A 27,855-nucleotide genomic window follows, 5' to 3' on the forward strand; every position below is an offset into this window, starting at 1 on the left:
GTTATCGGGTTCCGCACCTGGGTCCTTCCAGAGTTACCTTCTGACCAAGCACATAGGTAAATAGGGTCCTTTGGATTTGGGAGGGGGGAGTCTTATTTTAGAGCCACACCCACGGCATATGGAGGCTCCCAGGCTTGGGGTCGAATCAGAACTGTAGTCACTGGCCTACACCACAGCCACAGCAGTGCCAGATCTGAGCCATGTCTGTGACCTACACCGTGGCTCACGGCAATGCCAGAGCCTTAACCCACTGATCGAGGCCAGGAATCAAACCTGCGTCCTCATGGATACCAGTCAGATTCGTTTCCACTGACCCACGACGGGAACTCCTGGTTTTGTTTTTAAACAAATGATGCCGTCCGTACTCCACACACCGTCCCGAACCTTGCTTTTTCCCCTGAATGGGTGGTCTTGGTGCTCACCGCCCCTCATTACATGCAGCACTTCCTCCAGACCCCCACGTGCAGGGAAACCACGGGACACTGAACCTGCTGATGGACGCTTCAGTTTCCAATCATTTGCTTTCACAGCCCATGCCGTTAACAGCCTAGTGCTCCCCCGTCACCCCACACGTGTGGGAGCATCTGAGGATGGGTTCCCAGAAGTAGGATTGTGGAGTTTAAGGATGAGCACATTAGCAGTTGGCACAAAAATTGCCAAGGGCGGACGGGTCCGTGGCTTCAGTGTCCTGCTCCTTGTCTCTCTCCAGGGTGATGCTGACAGGAACCCTGTCTGACCGTCAGCCGGCCGAACTCCACCTCTTCCGGAATTACGATGCTCCAGATTGTGTACGGGAGCCTCGATTCAGCCAGAATATTAACCTGAAGCCTCCAACTCAGCCCTCAGGTTAAAACCATGTTTGATGCCTCTGTGGGAAGCAATTGGCCCCAAGGGCCTGCGGGGTGGTGGGCGGGAGTCGCAGGCTGGCCACCAGGGACCCCCTCAGCCCACGGCTGTCCCACCCCCTACCCTGATCTCTCTGAGGGAGCTGAGGGCAGGCAGAGCCCGGGAGCCGGCAGGCCTTGGGCAGGCTGCACCCTGCCTTCTACCAGGATGGCAGGGCCAGAAGGCATGATCCGTGCATCCTGCTCCTGAGGCGTCCCCAGCCTCTCCCTGTTCCTGCAACACACACACACACACACACACACACACACACACACCCTGAGCTCTGAGGTGCACACTGAGGAGGTCACTGGGTCCCCTCCTCCCCCACCCGCAGAGCAGCTGGTGTGGCGGGCGGCCCGGAGCAGTGGGGCAGCCCCCACCTACTTCCGGCCCAATGGGCGCTTCCTGGATGGCGGGCTGCTGGCCAACAACCCCACGCTGGACGCCATGACCGAGATCCATGAGTACAACCAGGACCTGATCCGTAAGGTGAGAGCCCCTCCGGTAGGGGGCGCTGGACGTGACCGCCCCCTGCAGCCACTGCTGTTTTGGCAAACCTTACAAGGACAGACCCCTAGGCGGGCAAATGGCTTTTATTCATGCCTTCATTTGTGCACTCAACAGCAGTTTATCTTATTTTATTTTATTATTTTATTGTTAGGGCCGCACCCGCAGCATATGGAGGTTCCCAGGCTAGGGGTCCAATTGGAGCTGTAGCTGCCGGCCTACACCACAGCCACAGCAACGCAGCATCTGAGCTGAGCAGTTTCTGTGACCTACGCCACAGCTCACGGCAACGCCAGATCCTTAACCCACTGTGTGAGGCCTGGAATCAAACCCATGACCTCATGGATACTAGTCAGGTTCATGACCGCTGAGCCGCAAGGGGAACTCTTCAACAGCGGTTTTATCTCACACTCAAACCTACTTGTTTAGTGGAGTCTGCCCAAAGCACTGTCCTAAGAGGGATGCTAGGCTCAATCCGGACTAGGTGGTGAAGGGCGTTATGGGCAGTTACAAGCATCTGCTGGTCGCGGGGAGGGCAGCACAGGCACCAGACGCGGCCCTGTTGCCCGGCCTGGAGACACCCGCTTGCCCTTGGGGAGCTCACATTTAGGGGAGATGGTCCATAAACAAGGACACACGCATCCAGGTGTTGGAGGTGCTGTGACCGAGGGCTGCGGGGGCGGCCAGGGACCATCACCTCTGCTGAGAGATCCGGGAGCTCAGACAGGGCTCACGGAGAAAGGAACCCCATCCCCAGGCCTCTGAGGAGGCGGCAGGGCAGAGCCGGTGAACCGGAGGAAGAGAGGCGGCCTTCAGCCCCGAGCTTAGCGCCGAGGCGGGCGGGGCCCACGCGTGCTAGGAGAGGCAGTGTGGTGCCGTGGGTGGGAGCTCAGGCCCTGGAGCCAGCTGGCCTCTGAGTGTGGGGCCTGGCTCTGCCGCTGCTTCACTTCAACCACTGCATTAGGCTGCTGATTGTACCTGCCTGGGGACTGTCGCGAGGCTTATCTGTAAAGTTTAGGACCGTGCCTGACCCCAAGTATGCTGTATCCGTGCGGTGGTTAGCACTGCGGTCCTCCCCAGGCTCCCGACGCAGCCCCGGGCGGCAGAGAGGCGAGCGCCCTCTGGGGGCCAGATGAGGAAGGGCAGGCTTCCTAGAGGAGGAGGGAATCAGAGGCTGTGGGATGGGGAAGGGTCTTCAAACATCACCCAAGTGGGTGAGGAGCCTGGGTTTGGTGGGTCGCCCAGAAAATTGGCAGCAGAACTTGTTCCAAAGCAAAGGAGAGGCGGCACGGACTGTGCTCCTGCTACAGGAGGCCTGTCCCTCCTCCCCATGCTGCCCCCAGTCCCCAGCCATGGGCCTCTCTCCCCCCACCCCCGGGGTGCCCCTCGACCCGTGGAAAGGGCCACCGAGGGGAAGGTCTCCGCTGACCTGTCCTGTCCCAACAGGGTCAGGGCCACAAGGTGAAGAAACTCTCCATTGTCGTCTCCCTGGGGACAGGGAGGTCCCCGCAGGTGCCAGTGACCTGTGTGGATGTCTTCCGTCCCAGCAACCCCTGGGAACTGGCCAAGACTGTTTTTGGGGCCAAGGAACTGGGCAAGATGGTGGTGGACTGTGTGAGTATGGGCCCCTCCCCGGCCCCCTTCCCTTGAGGTCTCTGCCCCAGGATAATGACTTCAGCCTCTTCCCATGAGACCCTGGGTGGCAGGGCTCTGCTGACCCTCCTTGCCAGCTCAGGTGAGGGGGCGTCACAGTGCAGAGTCTCAGTGCTGGCAAGACCTTGGGTGCCCACTTGCAGTGCGTTTTCAAGCACCTGTTACTGAAGATCCCTTCCTTCACCCCCAGCCCCGTGGAAGCCCAGAGAGTCACATGGGCAGGGACGTGGAGGGCTGGCCACTCAGCTCCTCCACGCTCGCTGGCCCTGAGCGGATGCTGCCCAGCCACCCGTCAACACCACAGACGGGGCCCCTCTGATGGCTTAGCTGGGACAGTCACGGCAGCACCGAAAAGGGCATTTGCCCAAAGTTACTCTGGAAGCTGATAGGGGGCTAAGCCATCCCGGAACCTGGGGACCCTGAGCGGGGGCCGTGGGTACAGTGTGGGCTGGACACTCATAGGCTACCTCTCACCAGTGCACGGATCCAGATGGGCGGGCCGTGGACCGGGCCCGAGCCTGGTGCGAGATGGTCGGCATCCAGTACTTCAGGTGAGGGCTCGGCCGGCCCCTGCCCCGCAGCCCCATGGCCTGGCCTGGCCGGGCCCTTCCCCACCCCAGCCCTTGCCCTGGGCTGTCCCTCTCCCCATGGGGCCGCTCTGGGTCCCAAGCCCACCCCATCCCTAGCTCTTGTCCCGCAAGTGTCCTGGGGTGACCCCTCCTTCCTGGCCCGGGCAGACTGAACCCCCAGCTGGGGACAGACATCATGCTGGATGAGGTCAACGACACGGTGCTGGTCAACGCCCTCTGGGAGACCGAGGTCTACATCTACGAGCACCGGGAGGAGTTCCAGAAGCTCATTCAGCTGCTGCTCTCGCCGTGAGGCCGCCAGGCCCCCAGGCCCCCCCACCCCCCACCCCCCACCCCCCCCCAGCTCAAACACTAAGGGTGCCCGGGCTGGGGAGGCCGGGCAAAGCCCACCCACCACACCACAGGGCAGAGCCGGGCCCCAGCAGCTCTGTGTCCACACACCGGGCTTAGGAGGCTGGCTGGGCTTCCTGCTTGAGGCTGGTCCTAAGGGCCTCTCTTCCCCTCTGTCCCCGCCTTCTGGCACTCTGCCATTCCAGGCTTGGAAAGCCTCGAGCCCCTCTCGGCCCACCCCCGACCGCCAAGGATGACTGGCTCAAACACTAGGGGCGCCCGGGCGTGGGCCCAGCCCGGCCTCCCAGAGGGTCCTAGGCTCTTGCCGGTCCCTGGCGGGAGCTGCGACCCCTTCCACCCTCTGCCCCTTCCCTGGGGGCGGGGCTAGAGAAACGGGCCATCTCACCCCATCTGGGGAAACCCGAGCTCCAGGAGTGGGCTGTCCCATTCGACTTTGTCCCCCGACACACACCCAGCCAGCTGCACCCCCCAGAGCCGCCCCACCCTGTGAGCGCTCAGCTCTCAAAAGTCGCTCCCGGGACCAGTTATTCTTCCCGACAGGAAGTGGTTTATAAAGTGAGGCGGGGACCGCCTCAAACTGTGAAATAAATGGTTAATTTCAGTGTGCCTGTGCTGTGTGCACTGTTGTGTGAGTCCCTCCATTCCCCGGCCCGCCAGCTCCCTCAGCCTTGACCGTCATCGTCCTTTGCCCACACGGACAGAAGCTTTGTTTCCCAGGCTCCCCAGGGCAGGGACACCCCTTCTCTTCTTTAGGCCTCCCCAAGTCAGGTCCCCAAGGGTGTTCAGAGGAGGCAGCCAGGGAGAGCCCCACTTGCCAGAGGAGTGGGTGAGACCCAGAGAGGGCAGGAGGCTCGGGCACCATCACACAGCAGGTAAGCAGGGCCGAGGCGTGCCCCTGGCTCTGTGCAACTCTAGCGTTTGTGCTGCCCCGTCTCCAGCGTGCAGCGGTGCTGGGCGGGCAGCAGCGGATGTGGGAGCCTCACCCTGGGGATGCAGGTCTGAGGGGCTCAGGTTGGAGGGAGCCTGAAAACAGCAATGGGCTGTGGGGGCGTTCCCCCTGCCGGGGCTGGGGCTACAGGAGGGCACAGCTTGAGTCCAGTAGGGCGGGCACTGCCCTGTGTAGGCAAGGGGGATGGCAGAGGTCCCTGCCGGCCTGGGAAAGACTTGTCCTTGAGGAGATGGCCTAGGAGAGTGGCCATCCACACATGCCCATGGGTCCAAGGCTCAGAGGGGTAAATAATTGAAGGGCAGGTCACACGAACCCGCCCGCGTCACAAGATGCCTTCCTTGCCGGGTCTGGTTACGCCCCAGATCACATTCTGACATCCCTGGCTGGTGAATAATTAAGCTGCCACCTCCTCCTCGGCCGGCCCTCCATCTCCGGGTCCCACTCTGCAGCCTCCTTCACTGCCCGCCGAGCCGTGGGCATTGGAGAGGACAGACCCCAGCGCTCCCAGCCCTGCCAGCACGACCAGCCTCCTGCTCTGCGTCCAGGCGCATCCATCCATGGCCCCCGAGATGGACCAGTTCTACAGGTCCACCGTGGCCATCTACAAGGTGAGTGTGCGTGTGGCCCGGGCCCAGGGCACCGGAGCACCACCTCCCGGGGCTCGAAGGCCGGCTGGCTCTGGAGGACAGGAAGGAAGGCTCAGACCCAGGCTGGGCTGAGCCGTGGTGGGTGTGGAAGTGGGGATCCCGGGGAGAAGTTGGCCGCCCCCGCCCCAGCCGAAGGCTCCCAGAACAGGAGTTCATCCAGTGAGCAACAGGCCTGCTGAGATAACACGCAGCATAAGCCCCCAACTCCCACTCACTGGACAGAGCAGGGCCGGGCCCAGAGTGGCCTTAGCTGGGGGCAGGGGCAGAAAAGCCACCTGGGCCGGAAGTGGGGAGTTCCTCTCTCTCTCTCCTTGTCTCTCTCTCTCTCTCTGGTTTCTGGGTCCCTCACTCCAGAGGGGGGGTTGCAATCTCCAGAGACATTTATTGAGCACCTCCTGTGTGCAGGACCTTTCCCCTGGGACCTCAGAACACCCCGCCTATCGGGTAGAACATATTCACCCCATTTGATAGATTAGAAAACTGAGGCCAGCGAGGTTAAATAGCTTGTTCAAAGTCACCCAGGGAGGAAGTGGGGCTGCTGGGATTTGAATCAAGGCCCAAGTCTGCCCAAAATTACTTAGGTAAATAATTAATTAAGCTGTCTGGAGTTCCCTTGTGGCTCAGTGGGTTAAGGATCCGGTGTTGTCACTGCAGCAGTTCAGGTCACTGCTATGGAGCAGGTTTGATCGCTGGTCTGGCAACTTCTGCATGCCACGGGCACGGCCAAAAAAGGAAGAGAGACCCAAGTCTAAGCCCACCACCCAAGGTTCTCTCCAGCTGGCCAAGGCCCAGGGTGGCCCAAGTGACCCAGCCACAGCCTTGCCCCCAGTGGGCCCTTCTTTGAGGAGGCCAAGCTCTGCCCTTGCCCTTGAGGTGGCTGTTGGCAGCCCAGTCCAGCATGGCAGCAAGGCCTGGACCTGGGGCAAGGCTGAGCCATGCTCAGGTGGGCACGGTGACAGACCACAGGCTTGAGCCAGTGGGAGCAGGAGAACCTTCCAAGTGCAAGTTCCCGCTGGGCAGGTAGGGAGCCAAAGGGACCCTGGCCTGGATCCTGGCCTCTGAGGCCCTTGTAGCCGAGCCAGGATTCTGGGTGATTCTGGGAGGCTGGGTGGGCTCCCCCTGAGTCAGGTGTCTCACGGGGGGGGGGGGAGGGGGACCCTGATCCTGAGGCCACGTGACTTGCCTCTGCCTGTCATCCCTTCTTCCTCTCCCGCCCCCCCACCCCACCCTCGGACTCCAGAGTATCATGGAGCAGTTCAACCCCGCCCTGGAGAACCTGGTGTACCTGGGAAACAACTACCTGCGGGCCTTCCACGGTGAGTGCCCCACCCCCACCCGCGCCCCCACCCATAGTCTTGGCACCCCGCACCAGACGCTCTCACCCCCACACACTCCCACCCACCTCACTCACCCTCATGCTGAGGCTGAGAACCCCCGGGCGCTCCCAGAGACCCAGGGCCAGGCCCTGCAGGCCCACGGGACCCCAGCTACACACACTTTGATATGTCCCCCCCGATGCTGCACGGTGAGCCCATTGCCACACCCCTGCACCACCAGCTTCACCCTGACCCCCGCACCGCCCTGCCATCCACACACCTCCAGCTGAGCCCCTGGCTCACTCTCTCTGCCGACAGCCACCCGCTCCCCCTCTTCCCAACTTCCTCCTCCATCCATCCCCGGCCACCAGCTCCAATCAGCAGAGGACAGTGAGCCCTCTGCGGGATGGACAAGCCAGGGCACACCCTGAGCTGTCACCCAACCCCTCCCCTTTTAGGACTTCAAAGTCCTCGCACCACCGATCTGAGCCCACGCCATCCCCACCCCCACGTCGCGTGTCTCTACACCTGTGCCTCAGGTGTAGGACACACCTGGCCGCACGACATACCTGGCCACGCCCTCCTGAGGGCCACACAGACCCGCCCACGACAGACACAGCCGCGCCAGGGTGCTGGGTGCAGCTGCCCCAGGCCCCGCCCCCACAGGGAGAGCCCCCTCCCCTCCCGTCCCCTCCCTCTCCTCCCTCCCCCTCCCCGCCTCCCCGCCTCTGCCCCCTTCCTCTCACACACGCCTGTGCCAGAGCCCACCGTGTCCCCTGCACACGCTCTTCTCATGGGAAGCGGCAGCCTTGCGGGTGGGGGACACCCGGAGGAGGGGGCTGGGACTGGACGCGTCCCGCTCTCCCTGCAGCTCTGTCTGAGGCGGCCGAGGTGTACTTCAACGCCATCCAGAAGATCGGGGAGCAGGCCCTGCAGAGTTCCACCTCGCAGATTCTGGGTGAGGCACCCCTTCCCCTGCCTCTCGGCCACCCTCCTGAGCCTGCGGGACAGCCCTCGAGCCCCGCCTCCGCCCCAGGCCTCCCCCTGTTGTCTGGGCCCAGGGCCTGCCCTTCCCCCTTCTCAGGTCCCAGAGAGGCTTCCTCTTCCAGGAAGCCCTCCCCAGAGGCACAGGCCTTGCGGTGTCATTCGGGAGCCTGTGCCCCTCCCCCCAGTCCCCCGCAGGACATCTCCAGGGCTGTGACAGCTGCTGCCAGCCAGAGTCCCAGGACCAGACGGGAAACCTCTGGACTTTGGTCCCCAAGTCCAGTTTGAGGCAAGCCCTTCTGGCAGCTTCTGGCAGATCCCTCCCCCGCCCCCCACTAAGGCCGCTGCTCTTGGTGCCTCCAGGTGAGATCCTGGTGCAGATGTCGGACACGCAGCGGCACCTGAACTCTGACCTGGAGGTGGTGGTGAGTCTCAGCCTGGAGGGGTCACTCGGGAGAGCGGGCTGCGTTTCACGGAGGACGGGGACCCCACCTCCACACCCTTTCTCAGAGAGGGCTTTGGGGAGATGGCAACAGCAGCTGTCCTTTGGGGGCCCTGCCAGGGCCAGGTTCTGCTGGGTACAGTCACCTGCCCATCTTGTTAAGCTCCAGCACCCTGGGAGGCAGGTGCCATGTCTATGTCCCTTTGACAGAGGAGGAAGCTGAGACTCAGGGCTGTAGCCACTCGCCCAAGATTCCAGGGTAAGCGGAGGAGCCAGGAAGAGAAAGGATGTCGCCCAGGTGCATCAGGCCCAGGCCCCTGTCCCCAACCTTCCTCTCCCACCCCTCCCTCCACTGTCCTGGGGAGCAGCCAGTCATCTGACCTTGTCATGCCCAGGAGAAAGCCCTTCCACCCGCAGAACCCAACCCTGCTCCGTACTAAGGGATTCCAGGCCCTGCTGAGCCAGCAGCCTCCCTGATGCCCCAATCACAGCCCAGCCTCCCTGAAGAGCTGCCCTCTGCAGACACAGTCTGATGTCACCGAGGGCTGCTGTCACACTCTTCTCTCAGCAGAGGACGCCCCACCCCCACCCCTGCTGGCCAGCACAGCCACCCCTCCTCCAGGAAGCCTCCCCTGACTCCTGGGCGAATTCAGTCTCTCCCGCCTCGGAACCCCAGCAGATGTTTCTGTCTGTCCTTAGCAAGTGGTGGTGAAGAAAACCAGAGCACCTGGGTTCAAAGCTCAGATGCACCAGTTACTGGCTTTGTGACCTTGGACAAGCTACTTAACCTCTCTGTGCCTCAGTTTATCTGTCTGTCAAGTGGAGAGAATCGTAATAACTGCCATGTAAGAGTCTCATGAGGACTCAGTGAGTTAATAAGGGCAAGCAGCCCTCTGCATTCCTCAGCTATGATAAGTAGAAGTAGAATTTACCCCTGTCTCTATCCCTGCCCAGACTGGGGGCCATGCCAAGGCTGGGACGTGGTCTTCTTTCTGTAGCTCCCAGACCTGGGACGGGGACCTGGCACCGATTAAGGCTTCACTGTCTATGGAAGGAAAAATTAAGCTTTGAAAAGGGAGCTTTGAAAAGCTGAGCCAGGAGGAGAGGAGAGGGTGCTGTGGCTGAGCATGCACAGAAGTGGGCATTGCAGGAGTTCCCGTCGTGGCGCAGTTGTTAACGAATCTGACTGGGAACCATGAGGTTGCAGGTTCAGTCCCTGCCCTTGCTCAGTGGGTTAACCATCCGGCGTTGCCGTGAGCTGTGGTGTAGGTTGCAGACACGGCTCAGATCCCGCGTTGCTGTGGCTCTGGTGTAGGCCGTCGGCTACAGCTCCAATTGGACCCCTAGCCTGGGAACCTCCATATGCCATGGGAGCGGCCCAAGAAATAGCAAAAAGACAAAAAAAATTAAATAAATAAAAAAGAAGTGGGCATTGCAGACGGGAGCTGGAGACCCGGAGCTGGGCAGATAGGGAGAGATGGGTGCTGCCAGGAGAGAGGGGCCTTAGAAAGTTCGCAAGGAAATTTCAACTAATCATGACAGTGTGTGCTTCTCAAATGTGTTATATGAGAAAACTCTGCAGGTCCGGGTGCTCTTTGGAGACACCGTGAAATACTCATCAGTTTAATTACCATGTTGAAACGGGGAACAGTTTCATCAGAAACAAAACATACCTCCACCTCCACTCGTAAAACCATGGCCCTGGGCCCATCTCCAAGACACCTTAAGGCATAGTGTTAAGCCCATGCCATCTCCTGGGGCTTGGGTGGAGAGTTTTGGGGCTCAGGTCACACTGGCAGCCTGTGACTTCCTCTCCTTGTGTTTGATGGCTCGCCACGTCATTTGTGGCACACCTGGACTGGACGGGGGAATGTCACCCAGGCCTGCTCTTTAAGGAGAGCCGCCCTCTTTGGATACTGGTGTCTTGGCTGTAACAACAGGGCAAGGCCTTTGGCCAGAGCCATGCTGGGCTGAACACACCAGAGGCTGCCAGGTGCCAGGCACTGCTGAGGGCACTGGGGCTGCAGAAGGCAAAACCCTGTAGCCCCAACCCCCAAGAGGGAGTCAGACAAAAACCAAGACAAATGGGAATTCCTGTTGTGCATCTGCAGTTTCGTATCCATGAGGGTGTGGGTTTGATCCCTGAGTTCACTCAGTGGGTTAGGATCCAGCATTGCCCTGAGCGGCTGGCATAGGTCGCAGATGTGGCTCAGATTCGGTATTGAAGTGGTATAGGCCGGTAGCTGCAGGTGCAGCCCTAAAAAAAAAAAAAAGAAAGAAAGAAAAGAAAAAGAAAAGCCAGGACAGATATGTGAGTGTATATATGACAGGTTAGATGCAAAATATGCTAAGGAGAAAAATAGAATGGGGAAGGGCCGGCCGGGGCAGGGCTCGTGGGAGAAAGTGTTGCAGGGGTGGAATTTTTAACAGATAAATAGTCCCAAAAGGTGACAAAGAGGCCTGAAGGAGGTGGGGTGGGGACAGGGTCTATGATTTGATGGGGGCACACGGAAAGCCTTCAGGGAGGCTGGCGAAGCTCTTAACCCGGGTGGGAGTTTCAAAGGTGGTTTGCCTTGGAGTTCCTAGGGAGGCATCTGCGGGAGGAGTGTTCTGGGCAGAGGGATCGGCACGTGGGAAGGCTTGAGGCCCCGTGTGGCCGGAGCGGAGGCAGCGAGGACCAGCACGGGGATGACCAGCTGCTAACAGGGCCTGGATCCTGCGGCCACCAAGGTGATGCCGGCCATGCCTCAGTGTGTTGAATAAAGAAACGATAGGATCTTGGAGTTCCCGTCGAGGCTCGGTGGTTAACGAATCCGATTAGGAACCATGAGGTTGTGAGTTCGATCCCTGGTCTTGCTCAGTGGGTTGAGGATCCAGTGTTGCCGTGAGCTGTGGTGTAGGTCGCAGACCGGCTCAGATCCCGTGTTGCTGTGGCTCTGGCAACAGCTTCGATTCGACCCCTAGCCTGGGAACCTCCATATCCTGCAGGTGTGGCCCTGGAAAAGACAAAAAACAAACAAACAAAAAAAGAAATGACAGGATCTGACTCAGGTTTGATTTTTAAAAACCAAACCTTTTTTCATTGTGAACTAACACCATATTAATGAATTGCTGATGAATCATTATAAGCCAACCACCTTTGTGGTGGCTGTTGTTTTTTATGGCTGCAGCCGAGGCATGTGGAAGATCCCTGGCCAGGGATTGAATCTGAGCTGCAGCTGTGACACATGCCACAGCTGCAGCAATGCCGGATCCTTTAACCCGCTGCACCTGACCAGGGATGGAACCCGCACCTCCAAGCGACCCCAGCCACAGCAGTCAGGTTCTTAACCCACTGTGCCACAGCGGGAACTCCAAGGCAAACCACCTTTGAAACTCCCACCCAGGTTAAGAGCTTTGCCAGCCTCCCTGAAGCCTTGTCACGTGCCCCCATCAAACCATAGACCCTCTCTTCCTCCAAAAGTGACCACTGGTCCAACGCTGCCTTGTGTTTCTTCGTAATTGATCACCCCATCATACGTCCCTAGACACTAGAGTTTCTCTTGCTCTGTCTCTCTCTTTTTAAATATGTCTTTGATTCTCTTAATCCACTGATTCCCCTCCACCCCTTTCTTTTTCTTTCCTTTTTTTTTTTTTTGCCTTTTCTAAGGCCGCTCCCACGGCATATGGAGCTTCCCAGACTAGGTGTTTAATCAGAGCTATAGCTACTGGCCTATGCCAGAGCCACAGAAATGCGGGATCCGAGCCACGTCTGCGACCTACACCACAGCTCACAGCAAGGCCGGATCCTTAACCCACTGAGCAAGGCCAGGGATTGAACCCACAACCTCATGGTTCCTAGTCGGATTCGTTAACCACTGAGCCACGACGGGAACTCCACCACCCGCTGTTTCTACTAGCACTCTGGTTGCCAAGCCTGGATTTTGAGGGGCAGCCCCAACCCCACATCTCCCATAAGCCCTGCTGTTTATATTGGGCAATGTTGCAGGATGTGGGGATTTTCAGGGATAGACGTTTTGTGTTCAAGCAGAAATCCTGAACTGGACGTCCCACTGGTGCAGGTCTGGAAGGCTCACTTCCTTACTGCCTGGATCCAGCAGAAATGGGCCCCCCTGGGCAGAATTAGGGACTCCGAGTGGCTCCTATCACCAGTCCCCCCTGCCCCGCACGCCCCCTCCTCCCCTCACACACGCGTTGGCAGCCACACTCAGGGTTTTAAGGCCAGGTCAGTCCTGAGGAGGCCACACACAAGCTCCCTTATAGACCAGCAGTTAGCAAGGTTTCAGAAACAGCTGTGCACGAAAAACTTACAATTTAAAACTTTTATAATATTTTTATGGCCACACCCATGGCACATGGAAATTCCAGGGCCAGGGATTGAATTCAAGCCACAGCTGAGACCTACACTGCACCTGTGGCAACCCTGGATCCTTTTAACCCATTGGACCAGGCTGGGAATCGAACCCACACCTCCACAGCGATCCAAGCCACTGCAATCAGATTTTTAACCCACTGCGCTGCAATGGAAACTCTGAACTTTTGTCATTTAGTGCTCTTTCCTGATGACTAGCATTCCTTTTCCTGAGGGATGGAGCTCCCACGGCATAGCATGGGGACCCCTGAGGCAGGATGCAGGATCCACTGAGGGTCCTTGAGCAGGGGCTGCCAAGGCTGTGCAGACAGAGAAGCTGAGCAGAGGTGGGAGGGTCCCCAGGGGTGGCAGTGGAATGAGAGCTCCTCTTTGCTCCTGTGCAGCCTGAACCTGAAAGCAAAGAGGGCAGCTGGAAGATTTAGGTCTAAGACCCCAACGATGCGGAGTGAGCCGGGGAATACTGACAGGGGACACAGGGGAACGTGCCAGCTGACCACCGAGGCCCTTGGAATCAAAGCTCCTTGGGGTCTAAGGCTGGACCTTAGCATGTAGTCATACTTTTACAGATGGGGAAACTGAGGCTCAGAGAGGGGCAGCAACTCGCCCAAAGTTACAGGGCAAATTGGAGGCAGAACCAGAGCTAGTAGAACAAAGCTCTTCCAAGCCTGGGCTCAGCAGCCTCCCTGGACCTCCTGGTCACCCAGGTGGTCAGCCACCCCCTTCTCATCTGTCACAGGGACCTGCCACCCCAGCGAAGGCCTCAACAGGCCCTGCCCACGGTTCCCGGGACACAGAGGTGGGGCAGATGTGGTTTGTGCCCCACAGCGGCCCCCTCCTCGTAGAAAGGGGCTATGACCGGGGGCTGGGCAAGAAATTCTGTCTTTTGGTCAGAGGAATGAACAGTGAAGAACCACATTGTACACATTCCAGAAACAAAATGAGAGAGCGATGGACTCTGCCTGAGGAGTCAGGAAGGCCTCCTGGCAGAGGGGGCAGGGAGGCTGGTAATTAAAGACTGCTGGGAAATTCCAGGCTGAGAGTAAGAACCAGTAGATGTCGACACATTTATGGAGGGTGTGTTGTGTATGTTTAACTAATCCCCCCTGCAACCCGGTGTTCTTATTATACCCATTTCTCTAATGACTGGGCAGGTGCCTGGGTGTTAGGAATGCAGTGAACAGTGTATTGCAGCAGGCAATGCAAGGAACACCGGGGCCTGGGAATGATGGTACCGCCCTGATCACCCCCACCCTGCACTCCACACAGGTGCAGACATTCCATGGAGACCTGCTGCAGCACATGGAGAAGAACACCAAGCTGGACATGCAGTTCATCAAAGTGAGTGTGGCCACTCATCCTGGCCCCCCAAGCCCATCACTAGCAGAATCGTCTCTCCCCATGTGATGCACGGGCACACTGATGCCAGCGCTGGGCATTAGGTGGCCCCAGGTTATATATATTCCCAGCTGAGCTCCCTGCCCCCATGCAGCCCTCTGGCCCATGGGCCGCGGGCCTTGAGCTCTTTGTCCTCTCTTCACCCCATCCAAGGACAGCCGCCAGCACTACGAGATGGAGTACCGCCACCGAGCCGCCAACCTGGAGAAGTGCATGTCAGAGCTATGGCGTATGGAGCGCAAGAGAGACAAGAACGCACGGGAGATGAAGGTGCAGGGGCTGGGCGCTCAGAGAAGGCCTCCAGAGGGAGGCAGCTGGTTCAGGAAGGAGAGAGACTTCAGACAGCTGGCACTGACGGGAGGCGGGGTGAGGGACCCATCCTCTGCCTCCAGCCAGAATCCCCTTTCCTCCAGGAGAGCGTGAACCGGCTGCATGCACAGATGCAGGCCTTCGTGTCTGAGAGTCAGCGGGCAGCTGAACTGGAAGAGAAGCGGCGCTATCGCTTCCTGGCCGAGAAGCACCTGCTGCTTTCCAACACCTTCCTGCAGTTTTTTGGCCGGGTGAGCTGGGGCTGGGGACGGGGTGGCGGGGGAGGGGGGGGCTGATGGCGCCCTCTAGGGGCTGCGCCCAGGAACGCCCCTCCCGGCCTCCCTTTTCCCTTCTTCCACTCTGTAGGTATTTATTTTCTCTCTCCATCTATTTCTTTCTTAATTGGTTTCTGTGTTTATTTGTGTCATCAGATAGTCATTCATTTATTGAGCTATGATTTTTTTAATTCTCACATTCATTAACTAGCTCATGCATTTATTCATTTAAGTGTGAACCATTTACTTCTTCATTCTTTACATACAGTCCCGATTCACGAAATGATTAACTCGTAGGTTTACTCAATTATTGTCTATTAATTTTATATTATTTAAATCTTCTATGCTCTTGCTTTGTTCAATCCGCTAGACAATCGTGTTTCTAATGGATTTCACTTTCTGCCTTTAGCTGCTATGGCGTTTGTGCCTGGACTATTATACCTTCTCTGTAAATACTGGATTTATTTATTTAATATCGCTCATAATCCAGTGTGATTTTTTTAATGATTTTTATCTTCTCCATTATAGTTGGTTTACAGCACTTCAATTCCACATTATCTGACATTAATATTGCGCTTCCTACTTGCTCTTTTCGTATCTTTTTAATTCCATATTATCTGACATTAATTCCACATTATCTGACATTAATATTGCGCATTATCTGACATTAATATTGCGCTTCCTACTTGCTCTTTTCGTATCTTTTAAATGTTTTCTGTTACAAAGATACAGCTCAGTTTTTATTTTTGACCCGTCTGACAATCTGCGTCTACCAGTAAAAGAATTCAGTCCATTCTCGTTTAACGTAATAACTAATATACCTTCTTTATTCTTTCTGAATAACTTGATTAACTATATTTACTTTATCATCTCTTTTTCTCCCATTATTGTTCTTGTCAGCTTAACTGTATATTTCCCGGTCAACTTTAATAATACAATAGCCAGTTATTTTACCAACAAAAGCAAGTTTATTCAGGAAAAGGCAAAGGAATTGCAATTCAGGATATGTCAACCGTCTCAGACCATGGGCAAATCCAGAGAACAAGGTTGGAGGGCTTCCTTTTATGGGGAAGAGAGGGTAGTGGGGCGGGGCTGTAATAACCAAAAAGTCCATTGGAGGAAGCCGGAAGTCCAAAATATGGAGGTTTCTCATTGGTTGAGCTGGTGCAGTCTGATTGGCTGGGCTCTCACAGGGATGGGGGTTGGAGGGAGAAATTGTCCGCTGCTGCTGGATGGTAAAGTAGGCAACACCCTCCTGTAGGAGATGAAGCCTTGCGTCTCTTTCTCCTTGGAATAATCAAAGATGCCTGGCAGGGCATGAGAGCTCCCCCTAGGGGCCTGTCCCTGCTCCAATTTTAGTTGAGATTTGTTTAATTAATTCCACATCCATCTGCACTGTATTAATTCGGAAATTCTACTGTTCTTTTCATCTCAGCTCAAGATAGCCTCACTCTGTGACCTTCAAAATCACATATGTTTTTCTATTATCTTTTTCAAAAAATACCGCCCCCCGCCTTGGTCCATGGCTCCCGTCTCTCCATAATATGAGACCTTGAGGCTCTTCCTGCCCTCCCTGGTACTCTAAGATGAGGCTTGCAAAGTCTTTACGCCTCCTCTCTTCCTTCCTAACCCCTGCTTCTTGGTTTTGCTAAGAAACTTGGGGATTTTTTAGTTCCAGACCTTCAGTAGTCATTTTTGGCAGGATAGCCCTTCTATTTCAAGAATTTGTGCTTAGATTACATATATGACCATCGCCGGTGCTCCACGATGCTCCACGAACATTTCACTGCACATATGATCGGATCCACTGCTTACCACTATTTTCAATCCTTTTCACCTCCCACTATCTTGACGTTTCTGTTTTGATTCATTGGTGTGGCTGGAGAACTTGCATAAGTATTTTCTGCAGATACACTGTCTGAATCCTTGCATCTCTGCAAATGTCTCACTTTAACCCTGACTGGTGAGGGGTGTAGTGGCTGGTCGAAGGACTCCAGAGCTTCAGGCTTTTTTCTCTTGTGGTTCAAGAGGATTTGCCCCTGTTTTCTAGTGCTGTGTGTTGTCAATGCTAAGTCAGGTGCTGGTCTGTCTCCTTTCCCTTTGAAATAACTGGCTCTTTCTCTGTGGATGCTTGGAGATTTTCTTTGTGTCCTTGGAACTCAGGAACTTGTCCGGGAACCACCTAACTGAGCTCTGGGTCGATGCCCCTTCAGCTTGCGGGTTCAAATCTTTCCTCAGATCTGGGGAGCTCTTTCCTCTTCTTGTTTCTTCAGTTGTTATCTCTTTGCCATCATTTCTTTTTCTCCTGGAACTCCAGTCATTTGAACCTTCACATTTATAACTGCCTTCTCCCTCACCATTCATTTATTCTTGCTCTGTATTTTGAGATATTTCTCCCCCTTTGACCTACAGGCCACTGATTCTGTTTGCAAGAGAACTGTCCTCTCTCTAGTTCATTTTTCAGTTTTAAATCTGACAATCGTGCTTGGGGAGTTCCCTGGTGGTCTAGTGGTTAGGACTCAGTGTATTCACTGCTGCATCCCAGGTTCAATCCCTGGTCTGGGAACTGAGATCCCACATCAAGCTGCTGCACACCACAGCAGCACCCCCCCCCCAAAAAAAATATCATGCTTTGTCTGGGTAAGAAGCTCTTCTGCAGTAAGTATCTTTTTCAACTCCCATGAAGCTTGTCACCCCCTTCTCTCAGCTGTCCGGGTGGTTTGCTGGGTTCTCCTCACTATCCACTGGGTCCTCTAGGATGTCTCGTTTCTTTCCTTTGTCTCCTCGTGGTTCTGTTCCCACTCTGGGTTGAGTTGAATTGCAGGGGCTCAGGCAGTGTTGCTGGCACATGTAGGGGCACAGGAGAATGGAGTGGTCTACCTCACCGTCAGCTTCTCTGGGTTTTGCAAGTTGTGCAAGTGTATCTCTAGGATAAGTCTCGAGAAATGGGACTGGAGAGTCCAGGGAGATAAGCACAGCTTGCACCAATTCACACTTCCATCGGCAATAGCAGAGATTCCCGTGTTTCCTTGACAACAGTGTGTGAGGAACCTTTTTCATCTTTGCCAATCAGAAAGGTAAAAAAGAGGAGTTCCTGTTGTGGCTCAGTGGTAATGAACCCGACTAGTGTCCGCGAGGTTGAGTGTTCGATTCCTGGCCCCGCTCAGTGGGTTAAGGATCCAGCTTTGCTGTGAGCTGTGGTGTAGGTCACAGATGTGGCTCGGATCTGGTATTGCTCTGGCTGCAGTGTAGGCTGGCAGCTATAGCTCTGATTTGACCCCTAGCCAGGGAACTTCCATATGCTGAGAGTGCAGCCCTAAAAAGCGGGGGTGGGGGGAGGAGGTAAAAAACGGTATCTCAGTGTAGTTTTTACACTTGTCTTGTGAGATTGACATCTTTTCATGTTTCAGAGCCATTCAATTTCCTTTCCAGAATCTTTTCCTCCATTTTGCTTATGCATCTGTAGGACCTCTGTATATGTTACTGAAATTAGCCCTTTCTTGGGGATGAGTTGAGAATATTTTCCCAGTTTGGCATTTGTCATTTGATCTTGCTTATTGTAAGTTTTGACATTTTTTCCATTTTTAAAAAAGTTTTCTTGAAGTATAGTTGATTCATAATGTTGTAATAATTTCTCTTGTACAGCAAAGTGATTCAGTTAGACGTACGCATATCCATTCTCTTTCAGATTCTTTTCCCATATAGATGGGCCGGGAATGTTGAGTAGAGTTCTCTGTGCTAGACAGCAGGTCCCTGTCAACCATCCCTTCCACATACAACAGTGCGCATATGCCAGTCCTGAACTGCCAGTCCATCCCTCCCATGCCACCTTCCCCCTTGGGTAACCATAAGTTTGCTTTTGAAGTCTATGTCTATTTCTGTTTTGTAAATGAGTTCATTTGTATCATTTTTTAAAAGATCCCACATATAGGGAGTTCCTGTTGTGGCGCAGTGGAAGCGAATCCGACTAGGAACCATGAGGTTGCAGGTTCAATCCCTGGCCTCACTCAATGGGTTAAGGATCTGGCATTGCCGTGAGCTGTGGCGTAGGTCACAGATGCAGTTCGGATCTAGTGTTGCTGCAGCTGTGGCCTAGGCTGGTGGCTACAGCTCCGATTCGACCCATAGCCTGGGAACCTCCATATGCCGCGAGTGCAGCCCTAAAAAGCAAAAAAAAAAAAAAAAAAAAAAAATTCCACATATAAGTGATACCATATGATGTTTGTCTTTCTCTGACTTCACTTAGTATAGTAATCTCTAGGTCAATCCATGTCATTGCAAATAGCATTACTTCATTCTTTTTTATGCCTAAGTACTATTCCATTGTACATATGTACCACATCTTCTTTATCCATTCATCTGTTCATGGACATTTAGGTGGCTTCCATGTCTTGGCTATTGCAAATAGTGCTGCACTGAACACTGGGGTGCATGTATCTTTTCCAATTATGGTTTTCTCCAGATAGATGTCCAGGAGTGAGATTGCTGGATCTATAGTAGTTCTATTTTTAGTTTTTTAAGGCACCTCCTTACTGTTTTCCATAGTAGTTGTACCAGTTTACATTCCCATCAAGAGTGTAGGAGGGTTCCCTTTGCTCTGCACCCTTTCCAGCATTAATTGTTTGTAGGCTTTTTGATGATGGCCATTCTGACTAGTATGAAGTGATACCTCATTATAGTTTGATTTGCAATTCCCTAATTATTAGTGATGCTGCACATCTTTTCATGTGTGTTTTGACCATAAGTGTTAACATGTTAAAAAATTTTTCTCTTTGGGGAGTTCCCGTTGTGGTGCAGTGGAAATGAATCTAGCTAGTATCCATGAGGATAAGGGTTCAATCCCTGGCCTCGCTCAGTGGATTGGGGAGCCAACATTGCCATGAGCTGTGGTTTAGGTTGCAGACTCTCTCGGATCCCGAGTTGCTATGGCTGTGGCGTAGGCTGGCAGCTGTAGCTCTGATTCGACCCCTAGCCTGGGAAGCTGTATGTGCCTTGGGTGTGGCCCTAAAAAAAAAAATTACTTTTGGAGTTCCCTCGTGGCCCGGGGAGTTGAGGATCCAGTGTCATTGATGCTGTGGCTCTGGTTACAGCTGTGATGTGGGTTCGATTGCTGACCCAGGGACTTGCACATGCCACAGACATGGCCAAAAAATAATTTTTTTTGTCTTTTTAGGGCCACACCTAAGGCATATGGAGGGTCCCACGCTATGGGTTGAATTGGAGCTGTAGCCGCCGGCCTACGCCACAACCACAGCAATGCCAGATCCCGGCTGTATCTGTGACCTACACCACAGCTCAAGGCAACACCAGATCCTTAACCCACTGAGCGATGCCAGGGATCGAACCTGCCACCTCATGGATACTAGTCAGATTAGTATCCACTGAGCCATGACAGGAACTCCAAAAATTATTTTTGTTTAGTCAAATGTATCCTTTTTTGATAGCTTAGGGGTTGCGTCATCCTTAGAATGGCTTTTCACTCCATAAATATTTTTCTGAATCCTCCCATGGTCTCCTGCATGGTTTTGAATTCCCGTATGATGTTTTCCCCAACCACTGGCTATACCACCGAAATACAGGGCTGAGGGGAGCTAGCGAAGCTGACTGCCACCCAGGCTGGGACTCCGTGTGGAGGCCATTCCTCCGAGAACCCCCTAGCACCCTGGCAGTGCTCTCAAACTGGACAAAAACTCTTTTTTAAAATATGGTAAGCCAAACCTAATGGTCTCACTGTGCTTACTGCCTCTGGAGTTTTGTCTCTGTTTTGCTAATTAATGATGCACGGGACCAGAGGAGGTATCCACCTGGTAACCAGCTGGATGAGTCGTTCTTGTGACTTGCAGCTCTGAGCCTTTCGGTGTCGCTGCCTGAGAGCACGATGACATTTGCAGCAGAGTGAAAGGAAAAACGATCAAAAAGTACAATCCCGGAGTTCCCGTCGTGGCGCAGTGGTTAACGAATCTGACTAGGAACCATGAGGTTGCGGGTTTGGTCCCTGCCCTTGCTCAGTGGGTTGACGATCCGGCGTTGCCGTGAGCTGTGGTGTAGGTTGCAGACGTGGCTCGGATCCCGAGTTGCTGTGGCTCTGGCGTAGGCCGGTGGCTACAGCTCCGATTGGACCCCTAGCCTGGGAACCTCCATATGCCGCAGGAGCGGCTCAAAGAAATAGCAAAAAGACAAAAAAAAAAAAAAAGTACAATCCCAGGAGGCTTCTTCAGAATCAACTGGTACAGGCCACTCCGCTGCTTACTTCCTGGACGTGAGACCTTGAGCCAGTCATTCACTGCTCTGACCCTCAGCAGCATCTTCTATAAAGTAGAAATAATAGTTGCACCTACTTCCTGGGACTATTGGGGAGAATCAAATAGGATAATGCAAGTAAAGCCTTTAACACCAGGCCTGGAACAGAGTAAATGCTCAAAAAAGGAAGCTTATATTATTCCTAAAGTCAAAGTCCTGAACTTGGCCTTGACGGAGCCGATGTTTGAATGGAGAGACGTTTATGATTGGAGAGCAGAGTGTTCTGATTGTCCCTGCGATGACCTGAGTGACAACACGGAGAGGTCAATGACACTGAAAGAAGTTTTATTCCATCTCACAGGTCCCAAGAGAAATGGTCACACCGTGCCATGCAGGGTCACATGAGGGTAGCACCAGCATTTGGTCAAGAGGCAGAAGGAGCCAGGGGAGAGCCCAACCCAGAACTTTCTTTATGGTTTCCATGGGAAGGGACTGGCAAAGCCGTGTAGGCAAGTTTAAGCAAGTTTAAGACTGAATGGTTTAAATAATTTCAGTGGACTCTGGGCTATAGGCGTTGTCTCTAGTCATCTTGAACCTGGCTCGGGTGATTTAGGGCAGAGGAAATATCAGCTTGGTGTGTGAGTTAGATGGAAGAGGTTGGCGATATGGGTTTTGGATTGGTTGGTTTGCATGTGAACAGTGTGCTGGGGGCAAACTATTTATTATCTCTAGGAATCCTCTAGCCCTGAGAGGGTCAGTCTTTTCAGAATTACTGAGGCCCCAGGATGTCAAAGCATCATAAAATACAAAAAATTTAAAACTTGGTAATACACACAGCAGATCTAAGACTCAAAGCCCTCCCTCTCCAAGTGGTTGTGGATCATGTGGTCGGTGTTTCCTGACCTTGAAAGTATTCAAGCAGAGTTAGATGCCCATGCATGGGGGTACTAGAAAAGGAATGCTTAGATAGACCAAAGGGAAAGACTGGAAAAACCATTTGCAGTGCTTCTTTTAGAAAACTACTCAGACTGGCTGAAGCAGAAAAGGTATTTATTATTTTAGTCACTGGAAACTTCACGGGTTTCAGGTACAGTTGGATCCAGGAGCACACAAGAGGTCATCCAAAGTCTGCCACTGTCTGTTGCTTAGTTGTAGTTTCCAGTGTTGGCTTCACTCTCTCTACTTAGCAAACCCCATGAGGTGAAAGAATATATATATTCCAGAATATTCCAGGGTAAATATTGGGGTTGGGTTCTTCCGTCACAGTTTTCAAGTAGGAGCCCAGCCATCCCTAACTCCATCTCTGTAGCCAGGAGAATGGAGTAACCAGTGTGGCCAGACCTGGATTGTACCGCTGCCCCTGTATCAGACAGTGGCTCAGCCCTGCTCAAAGCATGCAGACTGAGAGAGGGGTGAGGGAAGCTCCTCCCGGAAAACCGAGGGAGGGGCCTTTGGCAAAAGAGGGGGTAAGGTTGGACCGTGGGTGAACCCAAAGTGACCACAGCGTTCACTGGTTGCTTCCAGCTAGAAACTCCGGTCATCCTCAGCTTACAGGGCTGGAGTTCCCAGGTCTAGGGTGCCACTTTAGAGCGTCTAGGATTCTAGGGGCTGCTCGGATCTGCCTGACCCCTGCGTCCCCATCCGGCCAGGCGCGGGGGATGCTCCAGAACCGGGTGCTGCTGTGGAAGGAGCAGTCGGAGGCCAGCCGCAGCCCGTCGCGTGCCCACTCCCCGGGCCTGCTGGGCCCCGTGCTGGGGCCGCCCTACCCCTCGGGCCGCCTGACGCCCACCCGCCTGGACATGGTGAGGCCCTGGGCGGCCCCGCCGCCCTTCGTGCCCCCGCCGCCGTTCGCGCCCCCACCGCCCCCGGGATCCTCCGCGGGGCCTTGGGTCTTGAGGCCCTCGGTCTGGGGCCTCCTCCCCCCGAGGCTCCCGTGCTACCCGGCGCCCCTCGGCCGGCCCTCCCGCCCCCGAGCGGCCTCGGCGCCCCCGTGGTGGCTCGGCCGGCGACCCGAGAACCCCTACGCCGACGCCTGGGACTGGGGGTGGGGGCGGGACTAGGGCGCCGCGGCCCCGCCCCTCCCCGCCCCACCCTCCCCTGCCCGTCTCCCCCCGCAGCCCCAGCGGCCCCTGGGAGAGTTCGGCTCCCCCCGCAGCCGGCACGGCTCCGGCTCCTACGGCCCCGAGCCCACCGAGGCGAGGCCCCTGCCGCGGACGCCGTCCGCCTGTGAGTACCCTTGGCCCCCGGAGCGCAGGGGGAGGGCCCGGGACCCAGGCTGGGGACCCAGGGCCGGAAAGAGGAACCGAGGTTGCGCTGCAGCAGGAGGGATCGAGGGTAGACGCGAGGGAGAACTTCCCACCCACGTGCCGCGCCGCTCTCCCGCCCTTCGGCAGCCTCGCTCTACAGCAGCAGCACCCAGCGCTCGCGCTCCAACTCTTTTGGCGAGCGCCCGGGCGGCGGGGGCGGCGGCGGCGGCGCCCGGAGGGTCCGCGCCCTGGTCTCCCACTCGGAGGGTGCCAACCACACGCTGCTGCGCTTCTCGGCCGGAGACGTGGTGGAGGTGCTGGTGCCGGAGGCCCAGAACGGCTGGCTCTATGGCAAGCTGGAGGGCTCATCCACGTGAGTGGGAGCCTCGGGGCGCAGGGTGGGTTGCAAGGAGGGTGGGCAGACCCGGGGTTCCAGCTCCGACAGAGTCTCCCAGGACGGAGGCTGCCCTTGGGGCCTCGGACAACTCTCCCCCTTTACTCTCCCCCTCCTCGTCCCACCCCCGTTTCCGCATCCATTCAGCTAGGGCAGAAAGAGCCTGTTCATTAAGTTCAGGGTGGGGACCCTTGAGAGGGTGGCAGAGGGTGGGGAATGGGAAGCTTCTCTCACAAGTGGGAGCATCACAGAAATCCTATGGCTTGAGCACCTACTGTGTGCCTTACACCGAGGGAGGAGGCAGCTTCCTCTCTACCCTGAAAGAGTCAGCCAAGCCCCCGTCGTGGCTTAGTGGTAATGAACCCAACTAGGATCCATGAGGATGCATCCCTGGCTTTGCTCAGTGGGTTAAGGATCTGGCATTGCCGTCAGCTGTGGTGTAGGTTGCAGATGCAGCTCTAATTCGACCCCCTGGCACGGGAACGTCCATATGCCGTGGGTGCAGCCCTTAAAAAAAAAAAAAAAAAAAGAGCCAAGCTCTGCTGGAGGGAATGGCGAGGAAGGAGGCGGCCCCGGGACCTTGCAGGCTGAGTGTGCTCACCTTCTTACAGTCAGCATCTCCAATTCCTCCTAAGGTGCCCCAGCCCCTGGTGGGACCTGAGGCTAGACAGGTGGCTTTGAAGGTCGAGAAAGACCTCCTTCAGAGGATGAAATGAGTTACCCTGCAAGGCAGGCCTGGCACACAGCAGTGCCCAGTAATCGTCTCCTCCTCCTACTGGTGTTACTTTGACCACCAGTGTTGTTGGGCCTTTTGTTCATGGGACCCTCTGCTTCCACCCCCCAGGAGCGGCTGGTTCCCCGAGGCCTATGTGAAGCCTCTGGAAGAACTGCCCATGAATCCCATGAAACCTTTGAACCCCGTGACCTCCATGAAGCCCATGAACGCTGTGAACCCCGTTGCCTCTACGAACCCCGTGAGCCCTATGAATGCGCTGCCTTCCAGGTACCGCTGTGGTCAGAGGTGGGGCAGGGGTGGGGACACCAGTGGGGGGTGGTCCCACCCACCAGGGAGGGCATCTGTGAGCTGCTGTCCTGAGTGAGCCCAGCACCCTTAGGCCCCTGGAAAAAGGGCGCCCCCACCTCTCTACATGTGAAGGTCACTGTGTCCATTCCTCTGCCTCTGAGTCTCAAGACTGCCTTCAAGCCAGCAGTCTCCTTTCACCCAGGGGCAGGGGAGAAGGATGTAGGATGCTCTGGGCAGCAGATGGGGTCGGATGCAGCGGGGCCTGCCCCCTGAACTGCTTTCCTCCTTTCTCTGGAATCAGGTCCTACCCGCTCCGGGGCAGCCAAAGCCTTGATGACCTCCTGGACCGGCCGGGTAACTCCACAGCACCCTCCGAGTACTGGGATGGCCAGTCCTGCTCCCGAACCCCCAGCGGGGTCCCGAGCCACACCCCCAGCCCCGTACCTACACCCCTGCCTGGTGGCCGCCGAGGTAGCATGGGCAGCATGGGGGCGGCCAGTGATGGCAAGGTGAGCCCCTCCCCCAGCCCGCCCTCACCCCTGGGGTGGTCCAGTGGGCAGGGGGACCGGAGACCAGGTAACCTTCCCTGCCTGTTCACAGAGGGGCAGGATGGGCTTCCGAGTCTGGGGCGGAGGATGGGGAGAAAGCCTTCTGCTGGGGGAGCCCGGGAGCCCTGCTGGGAACACTGGGAAAGGCCTCCCCGGGGGTGGGGCGGTGTTAGCACAGGGAGATGCTTCTCTGGCCCAGAGGCTCCTCAAGTCTGAAACCCAAAACCCATTTTGGGTTTCGGAACGCTGGACTTCATTTCCCAGAAGCCACTGCGGGGGCCTCTGGTCCAGTCCTCTGCCCCGCTGGAATGGGGAGTGGGAGGGGTGGGGGCTCACTTGCTTCTTCCCCCCTAAACCTGGCCCTCCATCCATCCTCACTGCAGAAACTTACGTCCTGGGAGCAGCAACCCCCAGAGCTCTTCCCTCGGTGAGTCCTCCAGCGAGGGTCAGAGGGGGCAACAGAGGGCCGGGGGCGGGGGGACAATTAGGTGTGGGGGAGATGACCCGATGGGGGCAGGAGGTAGGGTTGGACACCTGGCCCGGATGCCCAGCTGCCTTCCCTGGGTCCGCAGGCAGCTGTGAACCCAGACCTCCTCACCCGCACCTCTCTCCCCACAGGGGCACGAACCCCTTCGCCACCGTAAAGCTGCGTCCCACTGTCACCAACGACCGCTCAGCGCCCCTTATCCGCTGAGGCGCCATCCTCCACCAGGGGTCTGAGGTCGTCTCCTGCACACCTGCCCAAGGGCTGCCCAGGGCTGGCGGCAGCAGAAGCAGCAGCAGTGGATCCAAGAAGCTGGGGCCCCGATCCGGGGGGTGGCTGCCCTTCCACAAACCACGCCCCGGCCTGAGAAGTTCCAAAGGCGCTGGCCTGGGGTCTGGGGCCTTCCAAATAAAGCAGGTGGAATTGGGGGACAGAGCCATTTCTCCCCACTCCAAGGAGCCCCAGACTCTCCCTGGGGGGCCCACCTCGTGTCCCCCACCCTCTTTCCTCCTTCTGTGTCCCAGTGGGGAGGAGTCCCTTACACACCCCCTCCCCTGCCCCGCACACGTCCCCCTGTTTAATTTTTGTAAACAGTGAGAAATAAAGCAAGTGAGATATGACGGTGGCGGCAGGACTGGCGGAGTCTGATTTGAGGGACAGGGTGGGACAGGCTGGGGATGGAGACCTCCCCTGGAGAAGGGAGGTCAGGAGGTCCCACTAGAGTGGCGGTCCCCTGGGAGGCCTCACTCTCTCCCAGCCCCTCACGCCCCTCATTTTAAGTCCTCAGGTCTGCCCTAACCCCCGCAAGCCGCACGTCCCCACCTCTGACCCAGGCTCATTTCTTCTCTGGGTTCCCCGGGAAACAGGGGCCTCTCCAGAGGGGGAGGGGCAGCAGTAGCTGAGGTCAGGGACCACCAGCAAGTCACTCTCTGGCACCCTGGGACACAGCACCCTTTGTTCTGTCCCCTCCCTGCCCCCTCAGTCCCAGGCTCTCCGGCCTGGATTAGCCTTAACCAGAAGAAAGCTGCAGAGGCCCCTCCTGGAATGTGGCCTGGGAGTGTGGGGCGGGCAGGGAACTGAACCGATCAGGGCTCCTGGGGTCCCTCCAGGGCAGGGCTCTGCCCCTTGTACCACTAGGACCCCCCCCCCCCCCGACCAGGGCAGGACTTTGTATGTCCTCTGCCCTGAGGCTCCAGGAGGTGAAGGGACCTCCCTTATCTCCAGCTCTCCTGGGACAGGGAGCCCACCAGGGGGCCCAACCTGGCTCAGTGCTATGGTGGCTGCTCTGTCCCTTCTCCCCTCCCAGGTGAAAGCCTCTTAGAGGGGATGGGGGTGGGGGAACATTAAGCCCCAGGCTTGCAGGACCCAGCAGCTGATCCGCAGGAAGCCTGGGTGTCTTCAGCTGCGCTCCCATCAGGCTAGGCTTTCAAGGGAGAGCCAGTGAGGCGGCTCCTCCTTGCAGACCTCAAGAGATGTGAGGCTGGACACCCAACCCACAGGGCGGCTCAGGTAAGCATGGGGCCAGGGCGGCCAGGGACCACCCACTGCCCTCGTCCTCAAGCCCAGGGCCTCAGCTGTGGTGAGGGGCGACACAGGAGAAGCCAGAACTTGTTCTTGGTGGGAGAAGGGCAGAATCCCAGATACCCACGGGGCCCTTGGCATTGCCCAATTCCAGGCGGGAGGCCCTGGCACAGAGGGTTTGTGAGAGGGAGGGAGGCTCCTGCCCTGCCCGTGGTCCATCTTGCCTGTGAGGGAGCCCCCCCAACCTCGGTCTGTTATGGGACACTTGGGGTGGCTGCATGAACCCCTGGGTGGAGCTCTGGGAGTGTGAAGGGGTTGGGGGGCTGCTAAGCGTCTGAAGGGCAGAGGGTCTCTCAGCGCCCCCTCAAAGGTCCCCATCTGTCCAGTGGAGCCAGAGGTTCTAACTACCCCAACCCCCAAGATTCCCAGCTGGCCTGGGCTGATCAGTCACCCATTTTACAGGTGGGAAAACTGAGGCTCAGTCAGGGGAGGGGAGCTGCCCAAGTCAGAGTAAATCCATGGCTAAGCTGGGGTGAAGCGGAACTCGGCTCCCTTGGCCTGAGACACGGCTAATGCTGTTACCACGTGTTTGGTTTTTTTCTTCCATAATGTTCTAAGCGACAATAGATATTCCTGAGCACAGAAAAATTAGGAACATAGCCCAGGGCCAAGGAGGAAAATGAACAGTCACCCATGTTGCAGCAGTTGTTTGTCTCCCACCCA

The 27,855-nt window shown here is 56.2% G+C and overlaps 2 protein-coding genes across 6 annotated transcripts in view; both read left to right on the forward strand.

The window, feature by feature from the left end:
- Nucleotides 1-4,587, forward strand: part of PLA2G6 (phospholipase A2 group VI) — a 63,659-nt gene extending 59,072 nt beyond the window's left edge. For all 5 annotated transcript variants that reach the window (XM_047786277.1, XM_047786279.1, XM_047786275.1 and 2 more), the window contains 5 exons: nt 710-846; nt 1,220-1,374; nt 2,839-3,006; nt 3,523-3,596; nt 3,783-4,587. In XM_047786277.1, coding sequence (XP_047642233.1) covers nt 710-846; nt 1,220-1,374; nt 2,839-3,006; nt 3,523-3,596; nt 3,783-3,927 — 679 coding nt within the window. In that variant the 3' untranslated portion in view covers nt 3,928-4,587. The remainder of the gene's footprint in view (nt 1-709; nt 847-1,219; nt 1,375-2,838; nt 3,007-3,522; nt 3,597-3,782) is intronic.
- A 448-nt stretch (nt 4,588-5,035) lies between these two features.
- Nucleotides 5,036-26,236, forward strand: BAIAP2L2 (BAR/IMD domain containing adaptor protein 2 like 2). The gene is made up of 14 exons (XM_047786280.1): nt 5,036-5,543; nt 6,823-6,898; nt 7,770-7,856; nt 8,246-8,307; nt 13,963-14,034; nt 14,245-14,361; nt 14,505-14,651; nt 22,565-22,717; nt 23,033-23,141; nt 23,309-23,534; nt 24,400-24,558; nt 24,881-25,088; nt 25,511-25,554; nt 25,746-26,236. Exons 1-14 carry the CDS (start codon nt 5,493-5,495, stop codon nt 25,819-25,821), a joined length of 1,587 nt encoding a protein of 528 aa, XP_047642236.1. The 5' UTR covers nt 5,036-5,492; the 3' UTR covers nt 25,822-26,236.
- The last annotated feature ends 1,619 nt before the right edge of the window (nt 26,237-27,855 follow it).

Source organism: Phacochoerus africanus, chromosome 7 (genome assembly GCF_016906955.1).
Source record: "Phacochoerus africanus isolate WHEZ1 chromosome 7, ROS_Pafr_v1, whole genome shotgun sequence".
Taxonomy (NCBI): domain Eukaryota; kingdom Metazoa; phylum Chordata; class Mammalia; order Artiodactyla; family Suidae; genus Phacochoerus; species Phacochoerus africanus.

Bases quoted from the DNA above. Each gene is read 5' to 3' on its own strand.
- BAIAP2L2 (XM_047786280.1), top strand. From the start codon at position 5,493: ATGGCCCCCGAGATGGACCAGTTCTACAGGTCCACCGTGGCCATCTAC. The intron at 5,544-6,822 runs GTGAGTGTGCGT...CTCGGACTCCAG, and splicing joins CCACCGTGGCCATCTACAAG to AGTATCATGGAGCAGTTCAA. The intron at 25,555-25,745 runs GTGAGTCCTCCA...CTCTCCCCACAG, and splicing joins CCCCCAGAGCTCTTCCCTCG to GGGCACGAACCCCTTCGCCA.